The 25,878-nt window shown below is 42.8% G+C and overlaps 1 protein-coding gene across 1 annotated transcript in view; it reads left to right on the top strand.

The window, feature by feature from the left end:
• Positions 1-15,187: 15,187 nt before the first annotated feature.
• YAF2 (YY1 associated factor 2) overlaps positions 15,188-25,878 on the top strand; it is a 35,339-nt gene continuing 24,648 nt past the window's right edge. Inside the window, exons 1-2 of the mRNA XM_066991993.1 lie at positions 15,188-15,513; positions 15,768-15,893. Coding sequence (XP_066848094.1) covers positions 15,488-15,513; positions 15,768-15,893 — 152 coding nt within the window. The 5' untranslated portion in view covers positions 15,188-15,487. The remainder of the gene's footprint in view (positions 15,514-15,767; positions 15,894-25,878) is intronic.

Genomic DNA, 25,878 nt, shown 5'->3' with positions numbered 1-25,878 from the left:
TTAGCTTCTCGTGTCAGCCAGCTGTGGGACCAGTACCGCTTTATGATCGTAGGCTAATGCAGATGTGTCGAGTCACCGTCTGTGTCAGTTCTCCCGCTATCACCTCTAATGATTTAATATAGGGTCTGATCCTTCAGCACTGCAACCCCCTGATGCAGACTGGTGTCTGTGCCTCCATCTTGCAATGTGCAGGGCAAGCGTTCAGCCTGTACGTGGCAGGGATCGAGTCCTGTAACTGCGAGACACTGCGTACATGTCTGCTATTAACTATACGGTAAGCCACAAGCAGCTCCTCTGCTGGCCAGCGTGCTGCGTGTCTGGAGGCTTCTCCATCTTCTGATTGTGGGTCAGATTTGTGTCCTTTCTGATTACGTTGATAATTTTCTGGAGTGATTTTTAGTGCCTTATTGCTAGGGCTACCTTATTATATCTTTTCCCTCAAATGTAACAGAAAAGAACGATTATTTAAAATTTATTATTTCTCCTGGCATAGAAGAAGAGCAAGCTGGAGAATATTTTGTACTTCATCAGTTAAACATTTACAATAGTAAAGTGAAGCGGTGGTTTTCCTTTTGGCTTTCAGCAGCACATGCAGAACTGTGCAATGATTAGCTTCATATGAAATCAGTGTGAAAGAACAACAGTATTTTTAAGAAGCTGTCAGTGGCTTATCTCACAGCTGGCACCTATTAATACAGTGAGTAATTTCTGCAAACCTAGATAGGCTCCAAAATTAACACTATCCATTAAGAAAGACCATGGAGTCCTATAATTGTGTCAGAATATTTTGGCTGGCAATAAACAAATCATTTTAATGTTTTTTTTCACATCCATTAATGGAGGTTTCTAACCAGAAAAACTGTAAATTTATCTATTTATAATACAACTTAATCCATACATACTTTAACATCATCAAGAAAAATAACATTTTTTCCTATTATTTACACGTCAGTATTTTTTGTGGGAACTCACCCATCTGACACTATTTTCTGTTAACATGCCATGCTAATATGTGCTTTCACCCAACCTTCTCAGACTGTTCAGAAGTGACACAATTACTTCAGACTCAGCAGTGCAGCAATAAATGACAAATTGTCCTCTATCTTGTTTTTGCACACCCACAGAAAACTTCTTCCCTGCAGTTGTTCTCAGAAGACTTGAGATTCCATCTGCTTGTTTTATTTTCCAGGCGGAAAAGAAAAAAAAAAAAAACTACACACACACAAACAATATAAAACTGAAAAGTCTGTATCCATTTAAACCTCTTCAAAACCCAGAGGGAATGCTTTGGTTTAAGCAGAGTCACTGAAGATTTACAATGACAGACAGACAAGAACTCAAAATCTTGGGCAAAGGCTGAGTTAGGATCACACTGAAGCAGCCTGGAAGCTGGGCTAAGCAAGAAAGAGCTTGGGCCCACTGATTATTCCAGTGAAAATACATAATACTAACTTGAAATTAAGTCTGTCAATCCATTCAGGCAGTAAATTTGACTCTGTTAACTACCAAGAAAAGGTTCTTCAGCTGGGACACTAGGGGAGTATTGAATACTACGCCCCAGTGCTCAGTTGCTAGTTAGGCGGGAAGGCAGGCTGGAGAAAAGGAGAGTATTGCCAGGATTCTGAGGATTTAGGTGTTAAAAGCGCAGCCTGCAAAAAAAAAAAAAAAAAAAAATAATAATAATAACAAAAAAAAGCCATAATAGCCTCTCTAACTTAGGTCATTTGCTGAAAGCACCAAAAGATGACAACAACTGCAAGTTACTCGACACATAACAGCTAATAACAATGATTTTTTCTGAAAACATAATTTAATCTTTCTAAGGGGACTTCAATATAAAAGCTAGCAGATGTTACTGGTGTTCTGGAGTAACATATCTGGGCATCCCAGCTGAAGACTGCTTTTTTCCCTAGTACAGCAATAAGCAATCACCCCAACGCAGCCGAAACGTGCGGTGTATGACTGGCTTTTCCGACTGCTCTGGCTTGGTTTGATTTCAAACAAAAAGAAAGTGAATGAGCACCCCTATTTGAATGTTCAAACTACTTTACGTGCAATAGAAAAAATAACCAACAGCTAATACATAGTTTGCTACCCTACATATAACATTTGGTTGCTTCTTTAAAAAAAAAAAAAAAAAAGGTTTTAAAACGTATATCTAATAAAGTAACTTCATATCTGATAGCTTTTCCAACATATATATGTATACATACATATGTTTGTGCTGACTTACTTTGTATATTACAATGTGTGTCTGACATTTGTTGACTTTTGGAAGGCTCCTGGAATCAGAATATGACTCCTCTTCCTCGCCAATTAAAAATGAAATAAAACCGCAGACAACAAAAGGAAAATTTCACCCACATCATCTTCTGGAGCTGAGTGTCTCTTTCTTTTAACTCCCCGGCTTTCCCGCTGTCCAGGTACAGCTGCAGCACACTCGTATTATCACTGATGTTCCTGCTGTTCATCTTTATGCGGGTAACATTGGCTTTACAACACTTCCCACCTTTGATAGCACTGGAACCAGACATTTCGGGGTTGCTTGTGAACTCAGAGGTTTTGTGTAGCAGCACCATTCACCAGCACATCTAAGACATCGTGATCGGCCTGGCCAGAAATCATTGTTCCAAGCTCTTCGCTGAGGACTTCAAACCGAAGTGGCAGCACGCTGTGAGAGATCATCCTGCCTGGGCCTGCTCTGCCAATCCTTTCTACACCTTCTGAACATCGGGAAAAGCTTATATAATCGGTGTTATCTCCACCAGAGGTGATTTTAGTCACATTTCCAGACCTTGAATGTGCTGCGAGGAACACAGAGTACTGGTGCGTTTCTAGTGTGTGTCTTCTTACGGAGATCTGAGTGAACGCTTCAATACTTAACACTTCTCTGCTTCACACACATCAAAGGTTCAAGACCCATTCTTATGGATTGCGTTACATCACCTACGCTTTGGGTACAGCACTTTTTGAGACAACTTACAGGTACAACGTTTAAAATATTTTTTACAAGAAATGTAAAACAAATTTTAAAATTCAGTTACTTTAGAAATGTGCCATTTGCCAGTCTTTTATCTCACTTCTCTGTGCAGTAATGCAAAAATGTAGGACTGTTCAGATTTGCTGTAGGGTTCAAGCTCCTGAAATCCCACGTATAGGCTGCAGCTGGAGGACATACATTGACAGTATGTTATTAACAACTGGCATAGTAATTTCTGTAAGCAATAAGCAGATGCACATCTATATCTGGATGTACAACATCAGAGATAACAAAGCCAAGTGCCACCCTTCCTCACTCCCTGATTTGCATGGTACAGCTTAATTGGGCAAAATCAGTCGGGGACACTGGCCTCATCTGGCAATAGTTCTCTCTGGCAGCACACACAATTATCACCCGGTCCCCAGTGTCACTCTTCTGAAGGACCCCTGTGCCTGGCTGCCAGTCAATTAATGATCAGGTTTGTCATGTCTCTTTGGCCAGTGATACTTCCCCCAGTAATGCAAAGCAGCTGTAGGCCCGGCCTAGTTTATGGCTATGTTGTGTTTGCTTTCCATTGCCGCGTAGCAGCATAAAACAGCAAGCGTATGCTGATAAACATGTCTTAAACCACCAAATACTATTTCAATTGAGCCAAGATTCTTCATATGTATCTTTAGTTTATGACAGATATTGTGCCACCGTTCATGTATCTTCTTACTGGGTTTCATCTCTGGTTTTCTTGTTAAATGTTTGTATGTAAAAACCTTTTAAATAAACTCTCCGACAAACATCAATGTTAAATTGGAGTTTATGTTCCTGATCACTGATTTCACTGAAAGTACCCCCAGAGCAGATATGAAGTGCACCCAGTAATGGCTACCAGCCCCGAAGTCTAGATTCCCATTTTCACCGATTTTATCATATCTGCAACTGGTGAACTGAATGTCACATCTTGAATGGACAATACCTGAGGGACTAAGCGTAAATAAGTATTCTCACACTGAAGTCTGCTAGCTATTTTACTATTGCAGGTTGATAACTCAAATGTCAGGTTGCTTTGAATTATAAATGGGATAGTCTGTTTTATTTCTGTACTATCTTATACTTTGATCTATGGATTACAACACTTCTTAAGAGATACAAATCTGCTGCACATATAGGCACAGAGAGAGAAACTCTTAGAAGGTGTTAGTCTTTTCCATTAGTGTTGATGAAAGCGGGCAGCTTGCTTTCCATTACAAAGTGTTTAGTTTACAGAACCTTGTATTCAGACTACCAATTAGTCATGCATATCAAGGTAATCTGATGATTGAAGACTTCTGTGTGTCGATCCCTTGTCCCAGTCAAACCAACTAAAAACTCCCAGTGGTTGGTCCATTACCAGCATGATACACTGAACTTTAAACTATGTCATATTGCTCTTTGAAGCCATATCTTCCTTTGATTGCTACAGTGTGTAAAATGAAAACTGGGAGGATGACACTGTGGTACCCGACTAATTCTATAGCTTCAAAGATTACAGATTAAGTAGATTTGCTTTGGAAGATTAGCCTATCAATAATGCCAGTATTAATGAAAATAATACCCTTCTAACTTTCTTCCAGAACTAGTCTGCCTGCCTTTTTCCTCATATCTAAGAAAAAGTTTTCAAACATCAAGAATTCCATATTCCAAATTCCATTTAAATAATTTATTATCGATGCTGTTTCAAATGCTTGCTTTTGTAGCATTCCGCATTTTCCCTGCTTTGTAAGGATCTTACGATGCCCTTTATTCTTTAAGACTAATCCAAAGAGCTCTATATCCTTGAGCGTTCTGGTCTGTCAGAATGATACCTTATCCTGGCAAATCTCCAGCTGGTATTTCATTTATTTTTAAACAATAGAAACTATTACGATTTTGAACTCCCTTCTCTTAATTCTCATCACACAACCCCAAGCCCACAGCCTAACTCAAACACGACCTTCCCACAACACTGTTTGAAGTCAAGGGATAGTTGGCTTTTGGACATGCCATCAAATTAGAAACTGTGATCTAAAAGCTACAACTTGAATAAACCTCAGTTTGGCAGACCAGGGAGATTATGATTCATGCTTTAATTTTATCTGTCAGGTGCTATTGCAAAGCTATTCTGGCTAGCATCCCAGGCAAATTCTTAAGAAGATAGAACACAGCTCTTCGAACGTGTACACTTTTTAGACTTCTAAGCACTACAACCTCTCTTGTATTTGACCTCCTGAGGTTACTAACAGAACCCAAGTCGATCAATCATTTCCTGCCACTGTCTTGTGAGGTACTTTTTTGTTATGTCTACTACAATATATTTTGTTATCTTCTTTTAGTTACACAGGGACCGATTCTCATCTGGAATTAATTGTACAGTTCAAACAGTTTGCATAAAGCTGTGCTACCTAACCCAAGCAGAGCATCTAGCTCATTTCACTGCACGTTAATGACACACATGGCTAAAGAGTTTCTGCTACATTTCTTCCTTCTTAACTGTGAAATAGCCTTTTTTTCAACAAATAAATCCAATTACAGGATTTTTTTTTTCTTTCAAAGAATTGAACTACAGATAGAACTACTGAATTTATTGGAAATCTTCTTACATGTGCAGCTAACAAATATTCTGTTGTTACTATGTAAGCCAGGAACTCACATTATTAATTACTTTATCTGCTTAAGTACTTCCCCAAGGATAAGGGGAATTGTAAGAAGCCTTTACTGTACGTTCTACTAGTATAATAAAAAAGATATTTAACACCTCATTCTTAGCAGTATTTATCAATGTTTATATGAAAATGGTAGTAGTTAAATAGACTTACTGAGGACAAATTTGGACATTAAAGTTGACTAGAATGCTACAGAATTTGCAATTAATAAAAACCAGAAGCTTCTAGATAGTCTTTTCATAAATCCACTCCTCAGTAAAATGTAATTCTTCTCCACACCATGTAATTTAATAGAATAAGTATAAGGATTTTATTCTTCTGGGAGAGGTATGTTAAGGCACTACATGTCCTTATGTATTTTGCTAGTGGTGACTAACAAACTGAGGCAGAGATCTGTGGGTACGTTTCAAGGCATAAATCAGAAGCTGTCACGCAAAGCTGACTTAAAGCTTGTGCTTACACTGCCTTGATCCTAATGTTTCTTTGAAGATTTCTTTGTAATGCCATAACAGAGCATTCTGGGGGTTACTCAGATGCATGTAATGGCTACAGATGATGGTAGCTCCAATTCAGAATGAAGTAGCAAAATTTATCATTTTTTTCAAACTCCCTTTTGTGTAACTCCATTTCTTTTTCCTTTTTAGCAGCCAGAGGGTAGCAGTTTAGCTCGAGAGCTTTTGCATCAGCGGTGTGCCTCTGCAGTGCCAGCCGTACAGCCTCCCCGGTCATTTGCAGGCTCAACAACACGAAGGAGACCGTGCAGTGCAGCTGCTTCGTAAAGAAGCCTGACCTCAGTTTTCAGCTTCCAGTGATGGTGATCTGTGAAGATCATCTTGATAGCTGCATTTTTTTTTTTTTTAGGTTTAACTCATTTTAAAAATAGCAGTGCTGCAGGATTAGATGGTCTTTTATTTCAACAATTATTCTCGAATCCCGAACAACTTGGAGTCTTCTCCTTGTGCACTCATCTAACGGGAGGAATCAACACGGATCCGTGCTGACTGACAGGTTCCTCGGGGAGATTTCTTCTTCTCCCAGCCCCAGACCACCTGTCAGTGCAATGGGTTCACTGCAGACAGCACTCTCAACCTGCAGGCGAAGCCTGAGGGTACGCTTCATGTTAATTAAAGAACTTCATTACTGCTTCTCTCGCTCGTTTATATATTTATTTATTTTGAAAAAGAACCACTGTAAAGAGCTTCTACCCAATACTGGGTCTCTGCATGGTCCAGCCCTGCTCTTGGCAGCAGCACAAGTCCAGCAAAAACGATGGAGAGAGAAAGACGAAGGAAGGGGTGGTAAGATGCAGTGCATGGATATTTAGAGATGCTGGCCTTTTGGTGACATCCTTTAGGATAGTGACAAGGAATTGTCTTTTCCTCAGGGGAGATGTTTCCTCGCCTGACCTTGACTCTGAACCCACATGGTGATGTGTTCTATCAATCGCATCTAATCCCTGTGCTGGTTTTGTTCCTTTCTGTTGTTCAGATGCTATATTTTATGCTCATTTAATTAAAAGGAGAAAAAAAAAAGGAAAAATGGAAAGTGTAACACTGGGGCTGGAGGCAGAGGATACTGACATGGATTATGTTATGAAAGATACAATTTTTTTTTTTTTTTCGCCAAACTGAGACAAAGCCAGTGATTCCAAGCCAAAAAAAAAAAAAAAGTGAGATCTCTTACCAGCATTCCTCCATGGTGCATCTATATTAAACCCATCTTTCCCTTCCTTACCTAGAACAGTGTGGGATTTGGGAAAAGGGGACTCGAGAGAGTTCTCACGGAGATCTCTTACATATTATAATGAAAACGTAATGGCCTGATTTTGAGTATCTTTTAAGATAAATTTGCAGTTCTTTTGAATATTTATATATACACTCATGTCTCTGTCTCTGTGTGTGTATATACATCTATGAGCAGTGAAATGTGCTTTTTACTATACGCAGAGAAGGCATTCTGCTGAACAAGTCATCATCTTTGTGTGTTTTTCCTTCTGACAGAAGGTTGGTTTGTTCATTCGCTACATTCCATTACATCTAAAAAAAGCAGTACGCTCGCAGTATCCTTTTTCTTCCTCCTGATGCCTCTGTGCTACACATTCACCCTTTCCTCTTACTTTGTCACATGTAATGCCTGTAAGTCAAATTCCGATCTCAAAGTAAATCTGCAGGAATTTCTAAAAGAGATTTACAGGGAGGAGAAGTGAATGGCACCTTTGATCCAAAGGTGGCTTATGGCACTTCTGAGCGCAGCCGTTGCAGAAGGCGTTTGTGTGCTGACTGACATTGCACTGGAGGACTGAGCTGGAGCTGGAACTTGCTTCGGGGCTTTAGTTCCAGTATTTCCTTCTTGCTCTGACAGCTTTTAAAAAATGCTGCGTAGGTTCAGGAAGCTCTGTGACTTTCAGCCATATCCCCTAATCAGACTCAGAATGCTTTAAATATTGCTGTAAAGTGTGAAATCTCCTCTGGGCTGCTGTTCTTCCTTTGGCACTATTTCTACTGGAAGGCTGCCACCTGCACGACACAAAAATAGGAAACTCAACCTCTGGGCAGATTTCAACACTTTAAAAAAAATCTACTAAAAGAGAGTGCATCCGTGAAGGTGAAAAGCAAGCCAGAGAAGAGTGAAACAAATGACAGAAAGGGAAATTGGAGGATGGAGCAGGCAGAATGAGCGGTACAAGACCAGTAAGAAAGATAAACCTTGGATGAAGGAGGAAAAGAAAATAGGAAGTGAAATGAAGGAACGCATAAAGACGGAAAGGAAAAGGGAAAAAAATAGGAAGATGACAAATAGCAGAGGGAAAGAGGGAGCAAAGTAAAGGGATACAGGCAGATGATGAAATCGAGGAGCAGAGCTGAGCAGATAGACTGAGATCGAGTTATTTTTTTCTCTCCCATAGCCCCAAGGGATCTTGGCTTGCTAATCGAGGTATGTATTCACCCCTGTAACAAGCCTGATCTTATGCTGATATCAGCAAGAACTGTCAGCTGAAGGTAGAGGTTGTTTTTGTTTAAAGAAACCTCCGCAATGCATACCCATTCCTCCTCTGCAGACTGGCTTGGCCTCAATGACTCCCCCTTAGCAGAGGACGTAGTGGACACTACCTCAATGCATCCTGGTGGGAGCCACCAGGGAAGGATTTAGCCCCAAGCTTAAATCATTGATAATGGTAGCTTCAGTCCAGTCCCTTTAATCCCAGAGGTCCAAATTCACAAATTTCTCACCAGGGCTAGTGAGCCTTGTCTCAGGAACAGGTTGCCAAGAGCATTGTGGATGCCCCATCTGTGGAGGTGTTCAAGGCCAGGTTGGATGAGTACCTGGGCAACATGATCTGGTGGGTGGCATCCCCACCCATGGCAGGGGGGTTGGAACTGGATAATCTTTAAGGTCCCTTCCAACCCAAGCTGTTCTGTGATGCTATGATTTGAACCATTTGCCCTGGAGAAGCCAATCATTAGCTTTTTGTTAGAAGAGAAACTTCCACTGGCTTCTCAAGTCCCCGTGTAGGTTGCGTGAACACCTTTCCAGTGTCTGAAGCCGCAGCCTGGAAAACTTTCAACCTAGCATTCACAGGCAGATTTTAGCCCACCTCTCCTATGACAGGTACAATAGAAGATTTAGATATCGTTATTATTTATTAGCAGTCACTAGTGACCTATCTGAAATGAATTATCATCTTCAGTCTAAAAGACTGTTCGTTGCACCACCATGCCAGAAATCTCAGCAAAAGGACCAGAAGCATTTAATGAGTGTTACGAATGTTCTTTAATTCCTAGAGGTGATCCTTTACTCCTTGGATTACCTCTGGGAAAGGCTGAATGGAAAAAACAGGGAAACTTCTACTCTGACTCCTGCCTGTGATGAGGTAGAGGGATGACAGACACTATGAAGCTGAACATTTGTCGTCTTTTAAATTCACTACAAAATCTGCAAAGATAAAAGCTGGGACCAAACCAGTAGTGTAAATGAGAAGTAGGCAGTAACTGAAATAACTGCTGGAGAATTACCATGTACACAAAATTAACTGGTTTGATAGTTTCATTCCAGCCCACAGAGGACAGATATAAAAAATTAACTCTATGGTGAAATTCTTATTCATCTTCTAATGATCACCTACACAGACAACTATACGCTGCCAAGGTATAGCCTTAAAGTGTTTTGTATACAGCGCTCTTTGGTGTATATGTTTGGAGCCAAATTCTCACAACCATGTTATACAGTTCAGTTCTGGCCCTAGAAAAACTCCTGGACTTACCACTGCGTTACTCCAGGTCCATGACAGAGTATCCCTGCTTTCAGGGCCATTCTAGTTGTGTGAAAACTGAAGAACGTGGGGCTGAACCAAGCCTCATGACTGCAACGCTTCCCAAAAGTGATAGCATGTCTGTAGTTCAGGCTTGTACGTACAACTAAGTGCAGAATTCTGTAAGACTTGTTTTAGGCTCCCTGGTGTTGTGAGGTAATCCAGATGTGGCCCTGGCCCTTTCTAAAGAAGAATTTCACTCTGTTGCCTACACATATGAATAAGAGAAGTGCTCGGAGCCACTGATATTCTTCTGACAGCCTGGATTGACCCAAAGGCTGAGCACACACACTCCAGGTTAACACGGAGGGGCAGTTCTCACTGCCACCAATCGTACCGTCTCTGTTACAGGCTTTGAGAGAACGCTGCAGTTACAAGAGCTACTTACCTTCCACGTTTCAAAAGCTCTGAAATACTTGTCTTGCAGTGCAGGAGCACATAGAAGCCCAGACAGGATTCAGATCTCATTATACCAAGCAGGTTAAAAAAACTCACCAGGCAAAGTCCCATGAATGAATCGTGTTGATGTTATTATATCAGTACAACCCGAGCAAAACAGAGATACTGCTCTGGAACAAAGTGGCATTTGCTCCAGTGCAATGTTATATTTAGGTAATTTTCCTCAGTATAAATAGTAATTAAAAGGTGGCTTAACCATAATATAATAATAATAACCTTTATGGAGAGGTTTTCTTTTTTTAAAATTATTTTTATTTTTAAACTCAAGGAGTGATGAAGTGATTATATAATTGATCAAGATACTGGAAAAGCAGCAACTGGCATAGGTGTAATGTGGTCTGCACTGGTTAAGTATTGACTGAATGGCAAGTCTTCATACAGATATATACAGCAATAGCCTGTTGTTAAATAACCCCACATGTGAACATTTTGCTTAGGAGCAACAGCAATTCTTTCTGCAGCAAGAATTTTCACACAAAAAAAGATACTTTAAAATAGCTGCTATCCCCTTTCACAGCCTCTTTATATGAATAAACTTTAAACCGAGAAGTCACGCGTGCCAGAACATGTATACTACAAAATATTGAAAATATTATTAGATCTTTAACTTCCCCAAAGCAATCAGCATAATATCATATTCAATATCATAATCACACCATAAGAGTTTCCCTAATACAGTCCTATAAGTACGTCAGTTTTAAGAGACCTATCCCTAGCTGGAGAGCAAGAGAGCCTTATGTACAAAGATGTCAAATATATTGCACATGCCTTCTGTCTTAAAGATGAGTTTATTTAGGTGAGCTGAATTAAGATAGAGTGGAAATGACTATTCTGGAACAACCCTATTTATAGACAATACCTATCTTAAAACTAAGGGAACTTAAGATTCACTCATACTCTTTCTTTCCCTGGAACATTTCTGAAGACTGGTAGTACTGACTCCATCAGTTCTGTCATCCAAACCACCTATCGGTGCAGTAATGTGCTGCACAAATATATAACAGAAGACAGATAAGTTTTCTGGGTTCATATAGCTATGACTGAATGACGTACTGTCTGGTTAAGGAATTCTCAGCTTTGTCAGTTTGTAGCAAAGTCCTTCTAACATCAATGTCTCTGTGAAATACTCTCTTGGTTAAGCATTTGACTATTATACACACCTCTGCCATGTGGTTTTCTCCATTATTGCTGGAACAGGTATTCCTGAAAATGGAATCATTGGTTCAAATAGGCTCTCTCAGAAATGAAATGTGATTCCATAAGTGGACAAAGGTCAGTATTTTGAGAGAAGAAAGAAATACAGTTCTCTGAGTTCTCAGTACTCAGAAGTACTCCCACCCAGACTTGCTGGTAATGTGGTACATTTTTGTCCATCCTAGGGCAAAATTCTGTTACTAAGTTCAGGATTTGCTTGGAGTTGTTTAGTCGGACTTTCTTGTGAACTGAAGAACACTACATGCAGCAACTACCCCTCCCCCTTAGTCCTACGACAAACCACCACCATTTCAGTTGTAGAAATGATTTGGGACAGCTTGGAGCTTTCACTGGTGTTTTCTCATGCTCCTATTTGTAGAGAGAAGAAGTTATGAGAAAAATGGCCTTTCTTTCCTCTTAAGTACTTTCCAAGAATAAGACTCATCCTTGCGCAGAGAGGGCACCATGACCCAACCACTTGAACTTTTGAACGCCCCAACCTGAATCACCTTGGAGCTCCGAAAACAGGCATTAGTTGGGAGTTCAGTGGGAAAGAGGCCAACTGCTGCTGGGAAAACATCACGATCTTTAAGCACAGTGGTTTGGGTGATGTCCATGCAGCAGAAGGTCTGGAACACGACAACTGGAAAGATTACTCGGCTGTTAGGAATAACATTTGTGGCTGGCAGTTGTGATTCTCCCTGCTGGCTAGGAACGCTTCTCTCCAAGAATAGCTCCTGTGGGATTACAACACATCCCAGTGTTTTGTAACCATCAGTGGCAGTTCTGTATTGTTTCTCATAATCGGTATGGAAACAGTATGCTGTGACAGAGGAAAGGTCAAGAGAAAGAGCTTGTTTCAAAATCACTGCTTTCCGAAAGTGGGGAAATATTTATTTATTTATTTATTTATTTTCGTATGGTGGGGAGAATGCACTGTGTAAAAGGACACAAAGAGACAGGTTTCTCTACTGCTTCCTGTCAAGAGATACCTATTTGGGGAGAGATTCAACCAGGAATGAGAGTTCTCTCATGTACTTGTATAATTTTATAGGGTAGATGTCCCATTCTGGACTATTCATGCAAAGCTCTCTTTATAGTCAACGCAGAAAAATGGACCCCATAGGCATGGAAATCCTGTCTTAGCATCAGATGAATCACCTTCTGGAGGAGCTTGTTTCTCCCTGCAGGGGTTTGGGTCTGGGTGTCTAGTTCATGTAGACATCTGAATTGGGTTTACGTGGCAAGGTTTTGGTATCAGGGGGTTGCAGGGGTGGCCTCTGTGAGCAGAGCCCAGCAGCTGCCCCATCTCAGATCAGAGCCAGCTCCAGATGGCTCCAAAAGGGACGTGCCGCTGGCCAGAGCTGAGCCAGTGAGCGACGCTGGTTGGGCCTCTGGGAGAGCAGATTGAAGAAAGAGGAGTGAGAAAATGTGCAAGAAGCAGCCCTGCAGCCCCAGGTCAGTGCAGCAGGAGGGCAGGAGGTGCTCCAGGCACACAGCAGCAGTTCCCCTGTGGCCTGTGGAGAGGCCCCTGGTGGAGCAGGCTGTCCCCCTGCAGCCCATGGGTCCCACACGGAGCAGATCTCCACGCTGCAGCCCGTGGAGGAGCCCCCGGTGGAGCAGGTGGATGTGGCCTGGAGGAGGCTGCGGCCCATGGAGAGCCCCCGCAGGAGCAGGCCCCGGGCCGGAGCTGCAGCCCGTGGAGAGGAGCCCACGCAGGAGCAGGGGGTCTGGGGGGAGCTGCCGCCCGTGGGGGACCCGTGCTGGAGCAGTTTGCTCCTGGGGGATGGACCCCGTGGTACGGAGCCGTGTGGGAGCAGTTCTCGAAGAGCTGCTGCCTGTGGGCAGCCCCCTCAGGCTCAGTTGGGGAAGGACGGCATCCCGTGGGAGGGACCCCGCGTGGAGCAGGGGCAGAGAGGGACCGTGAAGGAGTGGCAGAGATGAAGTGTTAGGGTCTGACCACAGCCCCTGTTCCTTGTCCTCCTGTCCTGTTCCCCTGCATTGCTCAGGGGGGAAGGAGGTAGAAGATGGTGGATGGGGGGAGGTGTTCTCAGTTTGCTTTGTTTCTCACTGTTGTTTGTGATAGGCAATAATTTATATTAACCTCCCTATGTTGAGTCTATTTTGCCCATGACAATAACTGTTGAGTGATCTCCCTGTCCTTATCTCAACCCTTGAGCCCTTTCCGTTGTATTTTCTTCCCCTTTCCCTTTGAGGAGGGGGAGTGAGAGAGCAGTTGCGGTGGTGTTCAGCTGCCCAGCTGGGTAAATCCACCACAAGGTCTAACTACATGCAAATTAATCCAGGCCAGCTGTCTGTGCCAGGCTTGGACCATCCCCAGATGTGCAACCCACACATTTTATTTGTAATTTATGCTAGCCTCTGTGAGTAGCATAAAAATAGAAGAAATTGCAATAGAGGAAGAAAGGGAAAGGCAAGGCAGCTAAAGAAAGAAAAGATCAGAAAGTGGGGAAAATGACAATACTAGTAACAGCATGCAAATGCAGAAGTAAATTAGGATAAATGACCAAATTCAAGTGTGAAATACTACAGAGACTTCAAACTGCTGGTGTACAGGATTACTAGAAAGGCGCAGAAAACAGTGAATCCTGCAAAAGTGTTAGTAGTTTCACATAAATGTAAATGCTCCAAGTAATAGATCTTTCCTTGCTTCTGTAAGAAGATGTCAAACACTTTACCTACATTTTTCTTTTCTTCATCATATCCCAATATTTCTAGCTGAAATTCTTTGACAAGTTGGCATTCAGGAATGGAAAGTTTATCCATTGTTCACTTGCTAAATTTTCAGGAATGTCAACATCTTCAGTTATGCTCATCCACGCACTTGGGTGAAGCTCCCCTTGGGCATATTTTGTTCTCCAAATCCCATCGTCTCTTGACAAAGGCAATGCAGCAAAGTCGGTTTTGACCAGCACGATGCTGACCAACACCATCTTATTGTCTGCTTGCACTCTGCCATCTACCTGTGCCTAGCCGCTGGCTGTTGTTACATACTCAGGACATGTGCTCTTTGTTCCGTTTGCACAGCATCTTGCAAAATGGCATCCTAGTCTGTGACTGGGGCTCCTGTGCACGGAGCTAACGCAGGTAACAACTGGCTTGTGTCATGCTGACATGGTGAAACGAGAACCAAGTCGGTGTACGGTTTTACGCGCAAAAGCGGAGCGGTGCACGTGGATGACGGGTGGCAGCGCTCCCCTTGTACACCAGCACCCATCTGCCGGCTGCTTCGCACCGAGGCTTCTCAGCAGCACCCCGCGAAGCGCTCGGTTTCCGCAAAGGACGGCCTGCACCGTCTGGGAAGCCGCTCGGGGCCAACCCAGGCGTTTCCGCCGACACCCAGCAGCCTCCTTCCAGGGCACAGCCGGGCAGGCCCGCGCCCACCGCCCGACCTCCCCACGGAGCCCTTCGGCAGGGCTCAGGCTCGGCCTCGGGGGCCGGCTCCCGGCGGGACAATGGCCGCGGGTCCCCGCGCCGCCGCGCTCCTCCCTCCCTCCCTCCCTCCCTCCCTTCCTTCCCCTTCCCCTTCTCCTTCCCCCTCCGCCGCCCGCCCCGCGCCGCCCCGAGCCTCCACCGCTGCCGGTGGCGGCGGCGGCGAAGCGGCGGCGGAGCGGGGCCCGCCGGGCTCCGCGGCCTGCGGGCGGCCGCTGGTTGGCGGCGGGGGGACACGTGAGGGAGGAGGGGGCAGCGCGGCGGCGGCAGGAGTTTCCCCGACAGCTGGGGGTTGCGGCGGCGGCTCCTCCTCCCCGGGTCCCCGTTAGAGGCTGCGAGCCCCCCGCCCGCGCTGCTCCTTGTTGACAAATACACAAAGGGCCGCGCCGGGGCCGGGCTGGGCACGCGTCTGGAGCCGGCATGGGAGACAAGAAGAGCCCGACCAGGTAGGGGTAGGGGTAGGGGTAGGGGCAGGGGCAGCGGCACTGCCTTCCTCCGCCTCCTCCTCCTCCTCTTCCTCCTCCTCCTCCTCCTCCTCGCCGGGGCCCGGCGGCGATGGCGCCCGGGGAGGGCTGGGGGGGAGAAGGGGGGCGGCGGCGTGAGGGCGGCGAGCCCGGTGTCCCCCCCGGTGCCCCCCCCGCCCGCCTGCCCCCCCCCCCCCCGCCGTGCCCCCCCCTGCCCGCCCGTGTCCCCCCCGCAGGCCGAAGCGGCAGCCGAAACCCTCCTCGGACGAGGGCTACTGGGACTGCAGCGTCTGCACCTTCCGCAACAGCGCCGAGGCCTTCAAGTGCATGATGTGCGACGTGAGGAAGGGCACCTCCACACGGTGAGTGCCGGGGGAAGGCCCCGCCGGGGGCAGCGGGGCCGTGGAGGGCTGCGGGGGGCTGTAATCGAGGGGGGGGGGGGGGGGGGGACACCGGGAGAGGGGGCCCCCGGCCGGCCCCGCAGCCCCCCGCTACCTGCCTGCCTCTGCGGGGACCGCAGGGCGAGCCCCGGGCGAGGCTGACCCCGCAGAGGCCGTGCCCTGGCCGGGGAAGAGCAGCCCTCCCCGCAGCCTGTCCACGAAGATGCTCGCCCTCAGCCTTTGCCTTGCAGGCTCCTTTTTCCGTGAGTTTAACTTCTCCTCACCAATACCCCCCCCCCCCCCCCCCCCCTTTTTATTTTATTGTTTGAACTCGCTCTCCGTCGCAGAGCCGTGTTGCCCCAGAGCATCCGTAGGGGCAGGCGATGGCTGTCCTCCTGTCCTCCGATCCGGGAGGAATTAGCTGCCTTGCACCATATGGAGGTGGCACCCCGCGAGGCAGTGACGTCCCAGGAGGACCTTTTCTCTGGGAACCCGTCAGAAAGCTTGCGGTGAATTACCTGGTTCCTGCATCTCTCTGATGTGTCGTTCCGTGTTACGGCCTAAACATGCACGCCTGGGGAATGGAGGCTTTCATAAAACCAACAGGACTGCACTTGTAGCCGTAGTGCGCTAACCAGAGAGAATATTATTAAAGAATCCTTTGTTACCATTATCATACCTATTAGCTAACCCCGTCAGCGAGGGAAGTTTAAGTGGCAATAAAAGTTGCAATCCTATCATAAGCAGCAATTACATTCCAGATATCATTCAAAGCAATACTGAATGTGACTTGCTGCAAACGTTACGTGTTTGAAATGTTACGTGTTGGAAATCCTAAGTGCAAGACTGGGTCGGATTACTTGACAGAAAAGATTCGTCTTTATTTGTGAAGTTGATTTCCTGGACTTCTGCAAACTCGAATGAATATTGGAAGTACTTCCCGTAACTTCAGGTTTTAATATAGCTATTTTTAAATAAAGAAATCGGTGAGGTGAACGTGCTGAGAGAAATTGCATCTGTCACGGATAGCGTGGCTTCCTGTGACAAGAATGGTGTTGTGCTCGTGTCACAGATAAATGTGTTCAGATTGGTAATATTCAGCAAAATAATATTGCTGAGAGAATGAACGTAAACTGTTTGAAACAGCACAAATGAACGTTACAGCCTGTATTAACCTCTAGGCAGCTTGATAGGTGAAGTCAATTTAAAATGATGTTTTGTTGCACTGGAAACTCAGTTGGATAAAAGCACTGAAACTAAACAAAAAAAAGTGTGTAAAAATAATACTGGTTTCTCAGGACTGCCTAGCACTGAGTGAGTTTGTTTGTTTGTTTTCCTCCTTTGAATATTTCACAGTTTTTGACTGTTTTAAGAGCCTTTTTTTTTTTTTTTCCTGGTTACCACTTGCTCCCCCATAGTATTCTGGTCTGTAGAGTTTGAGTTGAGAAACAAAAATCAATGTATCTCCTTAAACTCTGAAACAATGTATAGCTGACTAGGTTTATGGATTTCTTTCCTGTACAGTTTAAATGGGTCGCACTTACACATGCATGTGAAGCCCAGGGTTTATACATGGCGTGAGATAAATACGGGTTGAGCTTTCAGACCAGGCAATTTTAGGCCACGATTCTGAAATTAGATTTGAGCTAGTAAGTAGACCTTTGTGTCTATGGAGAGAGTCATTAGGGTGCCAAAGAGACACAAAAGGCCATTTGGGTGGATTTTTTTTTTTTTTAAAGGAGCTGAAGTACACGAAAGCAGGGCCTTGTTAAAACATTTGCTCGTGCCACCTATGCAAGAAAATGTTTTTCACAGTGTTGTTCAGAATAACAGTACTATGGAGTTTGGGTGATGCACTGAATGCTTTTTTTTTTTTTTTTTCAGTCTTCCATTTTGAATCTTAATATCTATACATATTAAGCTGATGCTTTAGCACAATTCTTAGTGTGCTGAGTTCTTAGTTTGGTAGGGTTTTTTTGTTTATTTGTTTTGGTTTTTAGTTAATGAGACTTATGTGTACAAGACATCGTAAATCAGTGGTTTTTAGTTCAGAGAAATCTGTTTCTTTGTGATAGACGGTTTAAGGTCTGCTCATGAGTGTTAAAACTCACTAAATATAAACAGATTTGTAGGTGGAAAAACAGGCAATCATAGTGAAGTGTAATGTTTTCGAAGGCCACTGGAAATTAGGTTGATTGAAACAGTTGTATTTTGTATATTAATCATGTACAAATAACTTTACAGAAACATTTTTAGGTAAGGTTTGAATGTGTTTTCACTCTTGAATAATTTCTTGTCTCCAAAAGAATTACTTTTTATGCTAAGGGCTAGATATGGATTACAATCTTTAAAACTGGTGGTATTCTTAAGATTAGTGGAATTAATTCTTACGACTTCTGGATCATATTTTAATATACTCTTAGACTGAGCGTTTGAAGCAGATTTTGTCATGGACTTGATGTAGCTTTTTCTTTGGTAGTGTCACCTTGAATGGTTAAATCTGGGTATGCTTGGATAGGGGACATCTGAGAGAAATCCTGGATGCTGCAGGAGGTGGTGTAACTGGCTCCCAAGGTGGCACCCTTTTCTTTGGGTTAGGACCAAACCAGTGCCCCAGCGTGGTGCCAGTTAGATGTGCTATGAGTCAGACGTAGAACCGAGATCCTGTCTGCCAGCTGGAAATCCCTGTACCTTCTCCTGTAGAACTGCTGCCAGACTTTAATTCGGTAACGTCACCGAGGATCTAAATTTTCCCTGTAGACATGGCTTTCTTATTTACTTTCTAACCTAAAATTGTTCTGTATTGTTGCTTGGGTACTGATAAATTACTATGTTCCTCTTGATAGGAGACTGTGCTGAATATAGTAATTTTCTATATGTGACCTTTAAAACATTTTGAAGTCTTTCTAGATGAAAGATGTTGTACAAATGTAAGGAACCTAGGGCTGTAATAATCATTCCTTACTTGGACAAATCTCCTGCTGAAGTTCATTAGATGTATGAGTAAGGAAAGCTGAATAGAACCTTAACGTCCTGTGTTATAGAGGGCTCTGGTAACGAACTCTATATTTAGGTTGCCTAATAGTTTCCATTATAAAGAATTTGTATGATCTCTTTGAGAAGCCCTATTGTTTGCAAAAGCCATTGAAGTTTGGCAAGAGAAAGAGTCCTTAGGCTAAATAAGTGTTTTGATTGCTTTGCCCCATGAAATTGTTTAAGTTTTCCCGAGATGTAAACATTTGAAAATCATCATTTCCCCTCTGTCACTTGTGTTGTACAGAAGAGTAATTGCTAGAACACCGAGAAAGTCCAGACCCCTGTAAAAGCAACAGTGGCAATGATATTATGTTGAAAACCTGGAAATGAATTATTTGGCTCCCGAAGAGGTTACAGTGTGATTGCCGAATTTGGTCCAACCCTTGCAGTTACCGCTTTCCCAAGAGAAGGCTGCCTCAGCAACTTTACCATTCTGTTTGTTTCTTAACTTCTGGCTCTTCACGGCACTCTCTGAGTCAGAAGTATACCAGTACTGGTGGAACTTCACGAACTGCGCTGGATCCTTGGACTGACCTTACTGCAGCGTTTGCTCCCGGTTGGTCTGTTCCTCAGTAAGGTTTTTAGTTTTTTTTTTCTTGCCAGCTAATATGGTTAGGCATTGTGGTTTGGGCACGTTGCAAGGCTGAAGGTTCAGAGTTCCAGTCGTGCTGGGAAGAAGCACGGAAGAGGACTGGCGTTCTCTCTAAGGGGATGTATCTTACTGCTCTCTCCCGTCTTCTCCATCACATCTCTGCGCCGTCTTCCTCATCTCATCTTAATGCTCTTGTTACTCAGTGACAGCATCCGGATCTAAAATTACCTGTCACTTTGCTTTTCTTAATTTGGTTCTTATGCATGTGTACTGTGGTTTGGTCTCTGCTTGCGTGATCATATTCCCTTTTTCTGTGCTATGACAAGCTGCTCGTTCATCCAGTGGAAAGGACGGGCATCCAGGGGAGTATAATGAGGGAAGAACTGCAAATCTGGCTTTTTAAACTTTGCAGTACTTGCTGTGAAGAAAAAGAGGGGAGTAGGATACACGATCAGTTTTAGGGCTTGATAGGATTTTGTGATTTTTCAGTTCAGAATAAAAGGCGGACTTCCAGGGTATTTTTTCACTAATATACTCCCTATGCTACTAATAGGAGAAGGTTTGTTGTACAAACTACTTAATGCTTCTTATTCTTTTATTTCATTTTATTTTTAGAACTATTTTTTTGCTTTCTTTGAATTCAATAAAAACTTGACTATGAATCTGTGAGGCTATGTGTATGTACATTGTTCAAACCCCATGTATTTTTCTTTTGGCAGGGAGAATGAGACAAAACAGGTACAAGTGACTTCTCTGAAGTTATTTTTTATTTTCTTTAGGTATTCCTCTCTGACACATATCTTGGTCCAGCTGCTGTGTGCAATATCACATACATAAAGTAGCCCCTGAAATTTGTAGGCCAGAGTGAGGAGGTCATCTCAGGTCAAGGCGAATTTCTGTGGAGTTGGGATGCCCACGTTTAACCTCTTGTACCGCTGAAATAGAGACACGTATAACCAGCTGAACAGGGCATGGCTTCCACGTCCTGGGCTCTATTGATCTCCATTACTGAATCATTTTCTCTCAGCCTAAGATACGAAAAGGCAACTTTAAATCATACCAGACAAAAGAGTTAATCTGAGATAAAAGCAACCAGGACGCCATCTTTGTGCGTTTTCTTGAGATTTGGGGTGTGCTCCTTGGAGTGTGGCCGTTCGATGCGCGCAAGTATTTTATGTGTCTGACAGTCTCCTAAATATGAGATACAGGTCTCTGCTTGAAGCTGTCATGAGTTTGTTTTGTGCTTTGAGAAGCATAAATAAAGTGCTTAATTTTTTAACTTGGATATCAAGGTCATTTTTCTTCAGAAAATATGTGCAATTTGTTTAGTCATGTACCATCTGGATGTTTATAAGCACAAATCAGTTACATTTAACCAAATCTGGTATTTGTATTTCTGTCGAAATGCTGTGCTGCTGAGGACAGAGTTGGTGCTTATCTGGTATATCTGGTTTAACATGTCTGTTTTACAACAGCTTGCTGAGGACTCTCTTCTGCCTTCCAGTACGCAGCTTCTGGGTGTACACGCATGCGCGTGTCAGGGGAAGGTTGTGAAGGAGAAAAAGAGGAAGAACCGCCTGTCATGCTGATTTTACAAATACATGGCTAAATGGAGCTTAAACTGAAGAGCTGTTCATTACTTGGGTAGTTTGGAGGAGGAAATATTTGCAGGAATGAAGAGAGTGGAAAAGTCATATGTAATCCGTACTTTGCCAAGCTCCGTATTACAAGTTTTGTGTTTTGGTTTGAATATGAAATTTTAAGGAAGAGCATGCATAAATAGTTTGCGTTTATTTTGTAGGTAGCCATCAGATAATCTAGTCATTCCGGACGTCAGTACTTAAATTTAAAAGGGTTTTTTTACAAGTAACCTTTGGAATTATTGAACAACTTATTTAGAAATTATTTTCCCTGAAAAGTGCAGTGAAATTTCAGCATTTTGCACATTAATGGTGTTTTGTTTCTCCATATGAAACAATGAAGTAATTTTTATTGATTGCGGTGGCTCTTTTTGATGCAGTTGATGGGCATGGCTTGTTGGAGGAATACAGAACGTAATGGGCAGCCAGTCAAAATGAGCAGCCACGGTTTTGAAAGACTACATAAGCTTCTTTTTTAATACCAATTCTATTGTTAATCTTTGTAGTTATGAACCCGAGAGATACTTTAATCAATTACTCTAAACAGCTCATGAAAAATGTGTTTTTGTTTTTAATCATGAGTTTGGTATTTTTAGGTATCTCTTCTTCCTTTTCCTTTTTCTTATAACTCTTAGTTGGTGTCTGATATACCTTGGCTTTTTTTTTTTTTTTCACTTTTCTATTTTTAATACATTCTCCTCAGAATGAAACAAACAGGATTTCACTTGATATTAGGCTAAGACCCAGTAGGGCCTGTTTTATGTAACTTTGACAGTTGATTTAAACCTAGGTTAGTTGTTTCTTTCTGTATCGTATTGAATATAATAGTTGTATCAGTAGTCACCTTAGGTCAGAAATTTAGGTAACTGTCATTGTGACTTGGCCTTCTATGTTTATATGCCTTACGTAATTAAAGAAAGAAACATGTAGTAGGAGAAAACCTATGCTGTTATATAAACTTTCTCTCTTGCCCTCCTATGATAGCTAACAATGTCAGAACTGTTGAACAGGAAGAAAAATGTCTTAGATGTATCCAGGATCTCGAACCTCACAGTGGAGTTAGCAGATGTGCCCTCTGGAAAACCATCTTTGTTAATGGGCACTGCAGGGCCACAGTTAAGAATGGCTTGCTCATCTGAATTGTACCAAGGCCAAGAATAATAGATTAGCATTTGTCTTCCACACGTACTAAAGTAATACAAGCTTTGAATAGGATTGGGTTCATTTTAGGGATGGTTCTAAGAAGGCTAGCAAGTCTCTCAGTGATCATTTTGATTCTTCTATGTTGTTATAGGAATGCCGGATAGATAAGGTCTTGCTGTGAGCTAGGCCTTCTCCCTGTATTGAAAGAGGATCAGTAAACTTGGGCAATGTCTAACATTATCTTTGTCCTAACAAGTCTCCAGTGAAGGAGACTAACCTACAGCTTGTTTCTAGTACTTTTTATCCTTGATGTTTTTCCAGATACCTAACCTCTCTGCTCAGTAAGATAAGTTGATTTGTACTCCCCCTAGTCCCAATCAATTTTCCAATGTATTTGTAGTTCTTTGGTTATTTGGGTTATGGTCTCCATGTTCACTCACTTGTTCTTGATAAGTCTTTCTCAGAAAAAGAAGATTGCAGCAACCCTTTCAGATAAGCAATGTTTTCTTTTCAGTTTATATCATGATTGTTTATTCTTGACTCTTCAGTTTGCACGCCTGTTTCTTACTATGGAAGCTTAGATTGAGGACATACCTTCAGCTGAGTAATTCCTAGTGTAATGCTTAGTTGGATTATTCCTTTCAACGTTCCTGGTAAATGATGGTGTCTGATGTTGGTACTTCCCTGAACGAGGATTTTCCTTTTGTTCAACAGTATCGTGGTGTTGGCTTCTCTGTGCTGTGTGATCTACTAGATCCACTACAGTCTCCTGTCCTTTCATGTCACATTGTTACTCAGGTAGTTTTGTTTTTTATGCAGTTTGGGGCTTTGTGCTGTCTTTCCCGTGATTTTTTTTGAGTTGTCTTAACTCAGGATGATCTTGGCTGTTAGTTCTTAGCACCTTTCAGCTTGGTGCTGTTCGCTTGTTCTGTTCTTTATTCCGAATCATGATCAAGTATATTAAATAGTTTAGCTGTAGAATGTCACTATAAATGCTATCCTGCACCTTCAGTTGGTTGTAGAGAGCTATTAAAAACAAACAAATCTGATTTTGAGCTTCATTCTGGACAACTTCATCCTCATCATAATCTAGCTTGAGTGAAAGAATGTATTTTTGATGGTGCTGCAAGTCAAGGCTCGGGTTTGTGTATTGCTTTTCTCCTAGTCACTAGGACAATTAGTCCCTTAGAAAATCTTGAGTGTTTCAAGCCAATTGGCTTTATCCTTTATATCCTCCTAGTTGTTAAATAATTTTCTTCTAGTATCGTTATGAAATTTGAGTTAGGCTGAGTCATTTGTTATTTCCTGCATTTTTATTTGCCAATCTTGTGACTTCTCTTTTCCTTTTTTGGTTCAATTTGTTTCCAAGAGTGCATTTCATTATATGCCGTTGACTGCCACTTACAGCATTCAGTAGTCCGGTCTGTTTCTCATTTGAATTTGTACTCCTAACCCCTCGTTTAATTTGGTTATATGAAATTAAACTTTCATGTGGAGACTGAAGCAAAGAAGCCTTTATGCCTTCTGGTATTTGCTTGCTTGCTTTGTTTGATAATGGATATACGTCTTCCTTTCTATTTCCATGATGAAGTACTTTTCTTTTGGGCATGAGTGGTATGTGCTTCGATATGTTTAGCTTTTTTAACTATTTTTTTGTTAGTGGAAATGTCATCTTTGTTTTCAGGGCCATCAGTGGTATTCTTGCTTATTGTGTCTTTTCTAGAGAAATTAATCAGCTGTCACGGCCTGAAATGTAGTGGCATTTGAATAAAAACCTACAAGAAGACTAAAGACTAAATCCCTTAAAAGAAAAGTCTTGCTGGTAAGAAGGAAGGTCTTGTATCACTTAGAGTGATCAGAAGTTGCATTTTTCTGCCCCATGACTTTTTGTAACAGTTTATCCTTTACTGTTATGACTGCCCACTGTGCCTAGTCCTGTTTAATAAAGCTCGATTCAAGTATCTGTACCTCATCGTGAAAGTCAGGTTAGGACAGTATGCTCTGCAGAAATTTTTCACGTGGTGTCGGATGATGTGTTCTCTTCTTGGCTGGTACAGCTGGCTACAAAATCCTTAAAATGTAGGCTAGTGGGACCAAATATTAAGTGTTCATTTTGTCTGCTTTCATACAGTAGCTTACCCTGGTTTAAGTAGGACAGAGAGATCCTGAGGATTGTCTGTTTTCTCTGAAGTGCGTTCCACTGGTATGTGGTACGTTGATGTAGAGCAGGCTTCAACTTGGAGAGTTGAGCTGCAGAATGTTGTCGGTAGGATTTTGTCTGCCAAACTTCCCATCAGAAGTCAAGTTGAAGACTACAAGATGTGACCTTGAGGTCTGCTACAAGTTTTTTCTTGTTTTCTTAGGAGCTAAGGGGAAAAAAAAGAAAAAACAGAATAATGGAAAGTTTTCCTATTCTAACTTACTGAAAGTCCAGAACTCATCTTTAAGCTTTTCCATAATGCTTGAATATGCTGGATCTGAGCTGCACAGTTCAAATGACAGTGCTCGATAGGAGAAAAAAAGTATATCAGTGGGGGCTTTAAAGTTTATTTTAAAAATAGAGTTCCTGACTCTAAAAGCTGGGAAAAGGTTGGTTTGACACGTTCAGAGAAAGGACAGTTGTTTTGTACAAATATCATTGAATTCTGTGATTGGTGTCATGAGCTAGAAGTTCTGTAATTCGATGAGAAGGGAGAAGGAAAAGGTGAAGTCTGATGATGATGGCATCTTTTTCTATTACTGTACATCTTTCCTGAAGAACCTTATGGAGACTTGGTTTTAGGGGGAGCGTGTAGTCTCTTCCCCTCCTTAAGACGGGCATCTTTGTGGGGATGGCTCTGTCTAGAAGTGGAGGAAGCATCTAGTATGCTACAACCTTCTGGGGAGACCAAGCACAGACACTCTGCAGAACAGGTAGGAAGGGTCCCAAAAAAGCTCCTTCCTGTCTGGTCACATAATTAGTTGTGCCAAGTGTTGACCCTGTTTTGTGCAACAATAACCGTGCTTCTGCAGCATGAACCTCATGTTTTGCATGCGTTTTTTTGCCTAGGTGCAAGAAGCATCACAGTTTCTACAGGAAGGGGACAGAGAAGCAGCCTGGAGGATCCAGTCCTTTGTGGGATTGGAAGTTGGGAGAGGTCACTTCCCCATAAATCCCAAGGATCTAGGGGTCTAAAAAGACTGTGCCCACTGCCTTCTGTGCAGACTCCCAAATATCGCCTCCTCGGGGGATGTTGTTAAGGAAATTGAGCTTCCTGACCCCTGCTCATATATAGCACGTTGTCAACTGGGAAGCACAGATTGGTTGGTGCCCATATGTTTCTCAAACAGGATATTTTCAGTATAGCTATCGCTTGTGCTGAGCATCAGTGAGCCACAGTTTGTGGCATATGGAGAAGAATTTCTAATAACAGCATGCGAGAGGCTGAAGCTTTAAAACTGGTTGTTGGAAAATAACGTTTGATGGCTGCTTTAAAAAGTATCCGTGAAGATGAATTTGGGCCTTCTAAAGGTCCCGATACAAATATTTCTTCTTAGGGCAGACAGTTGTGCAGCG

The sequence above is a fragment of the Anser cygnoides genome, chromosome 1 (genome assembly GCF_040182565.1).
Source record: "Anser cygnoides isolate HZ-2024a breed goose chromosome 1, Taihu_goose_T2T_genome, whole genome shotgun sequence".
NCBI classification, from domain to species: domain Eukaryota; kingdom Metazoa; phylum Chordata; class Aves; order Anseriformes; family Anatidae; genus Anser; species Anser cygnoides.
Note: the sequence above shows the minus strand (reverse complement) of the source record. Positions and strands in the feature narration are given on the sequence as shown.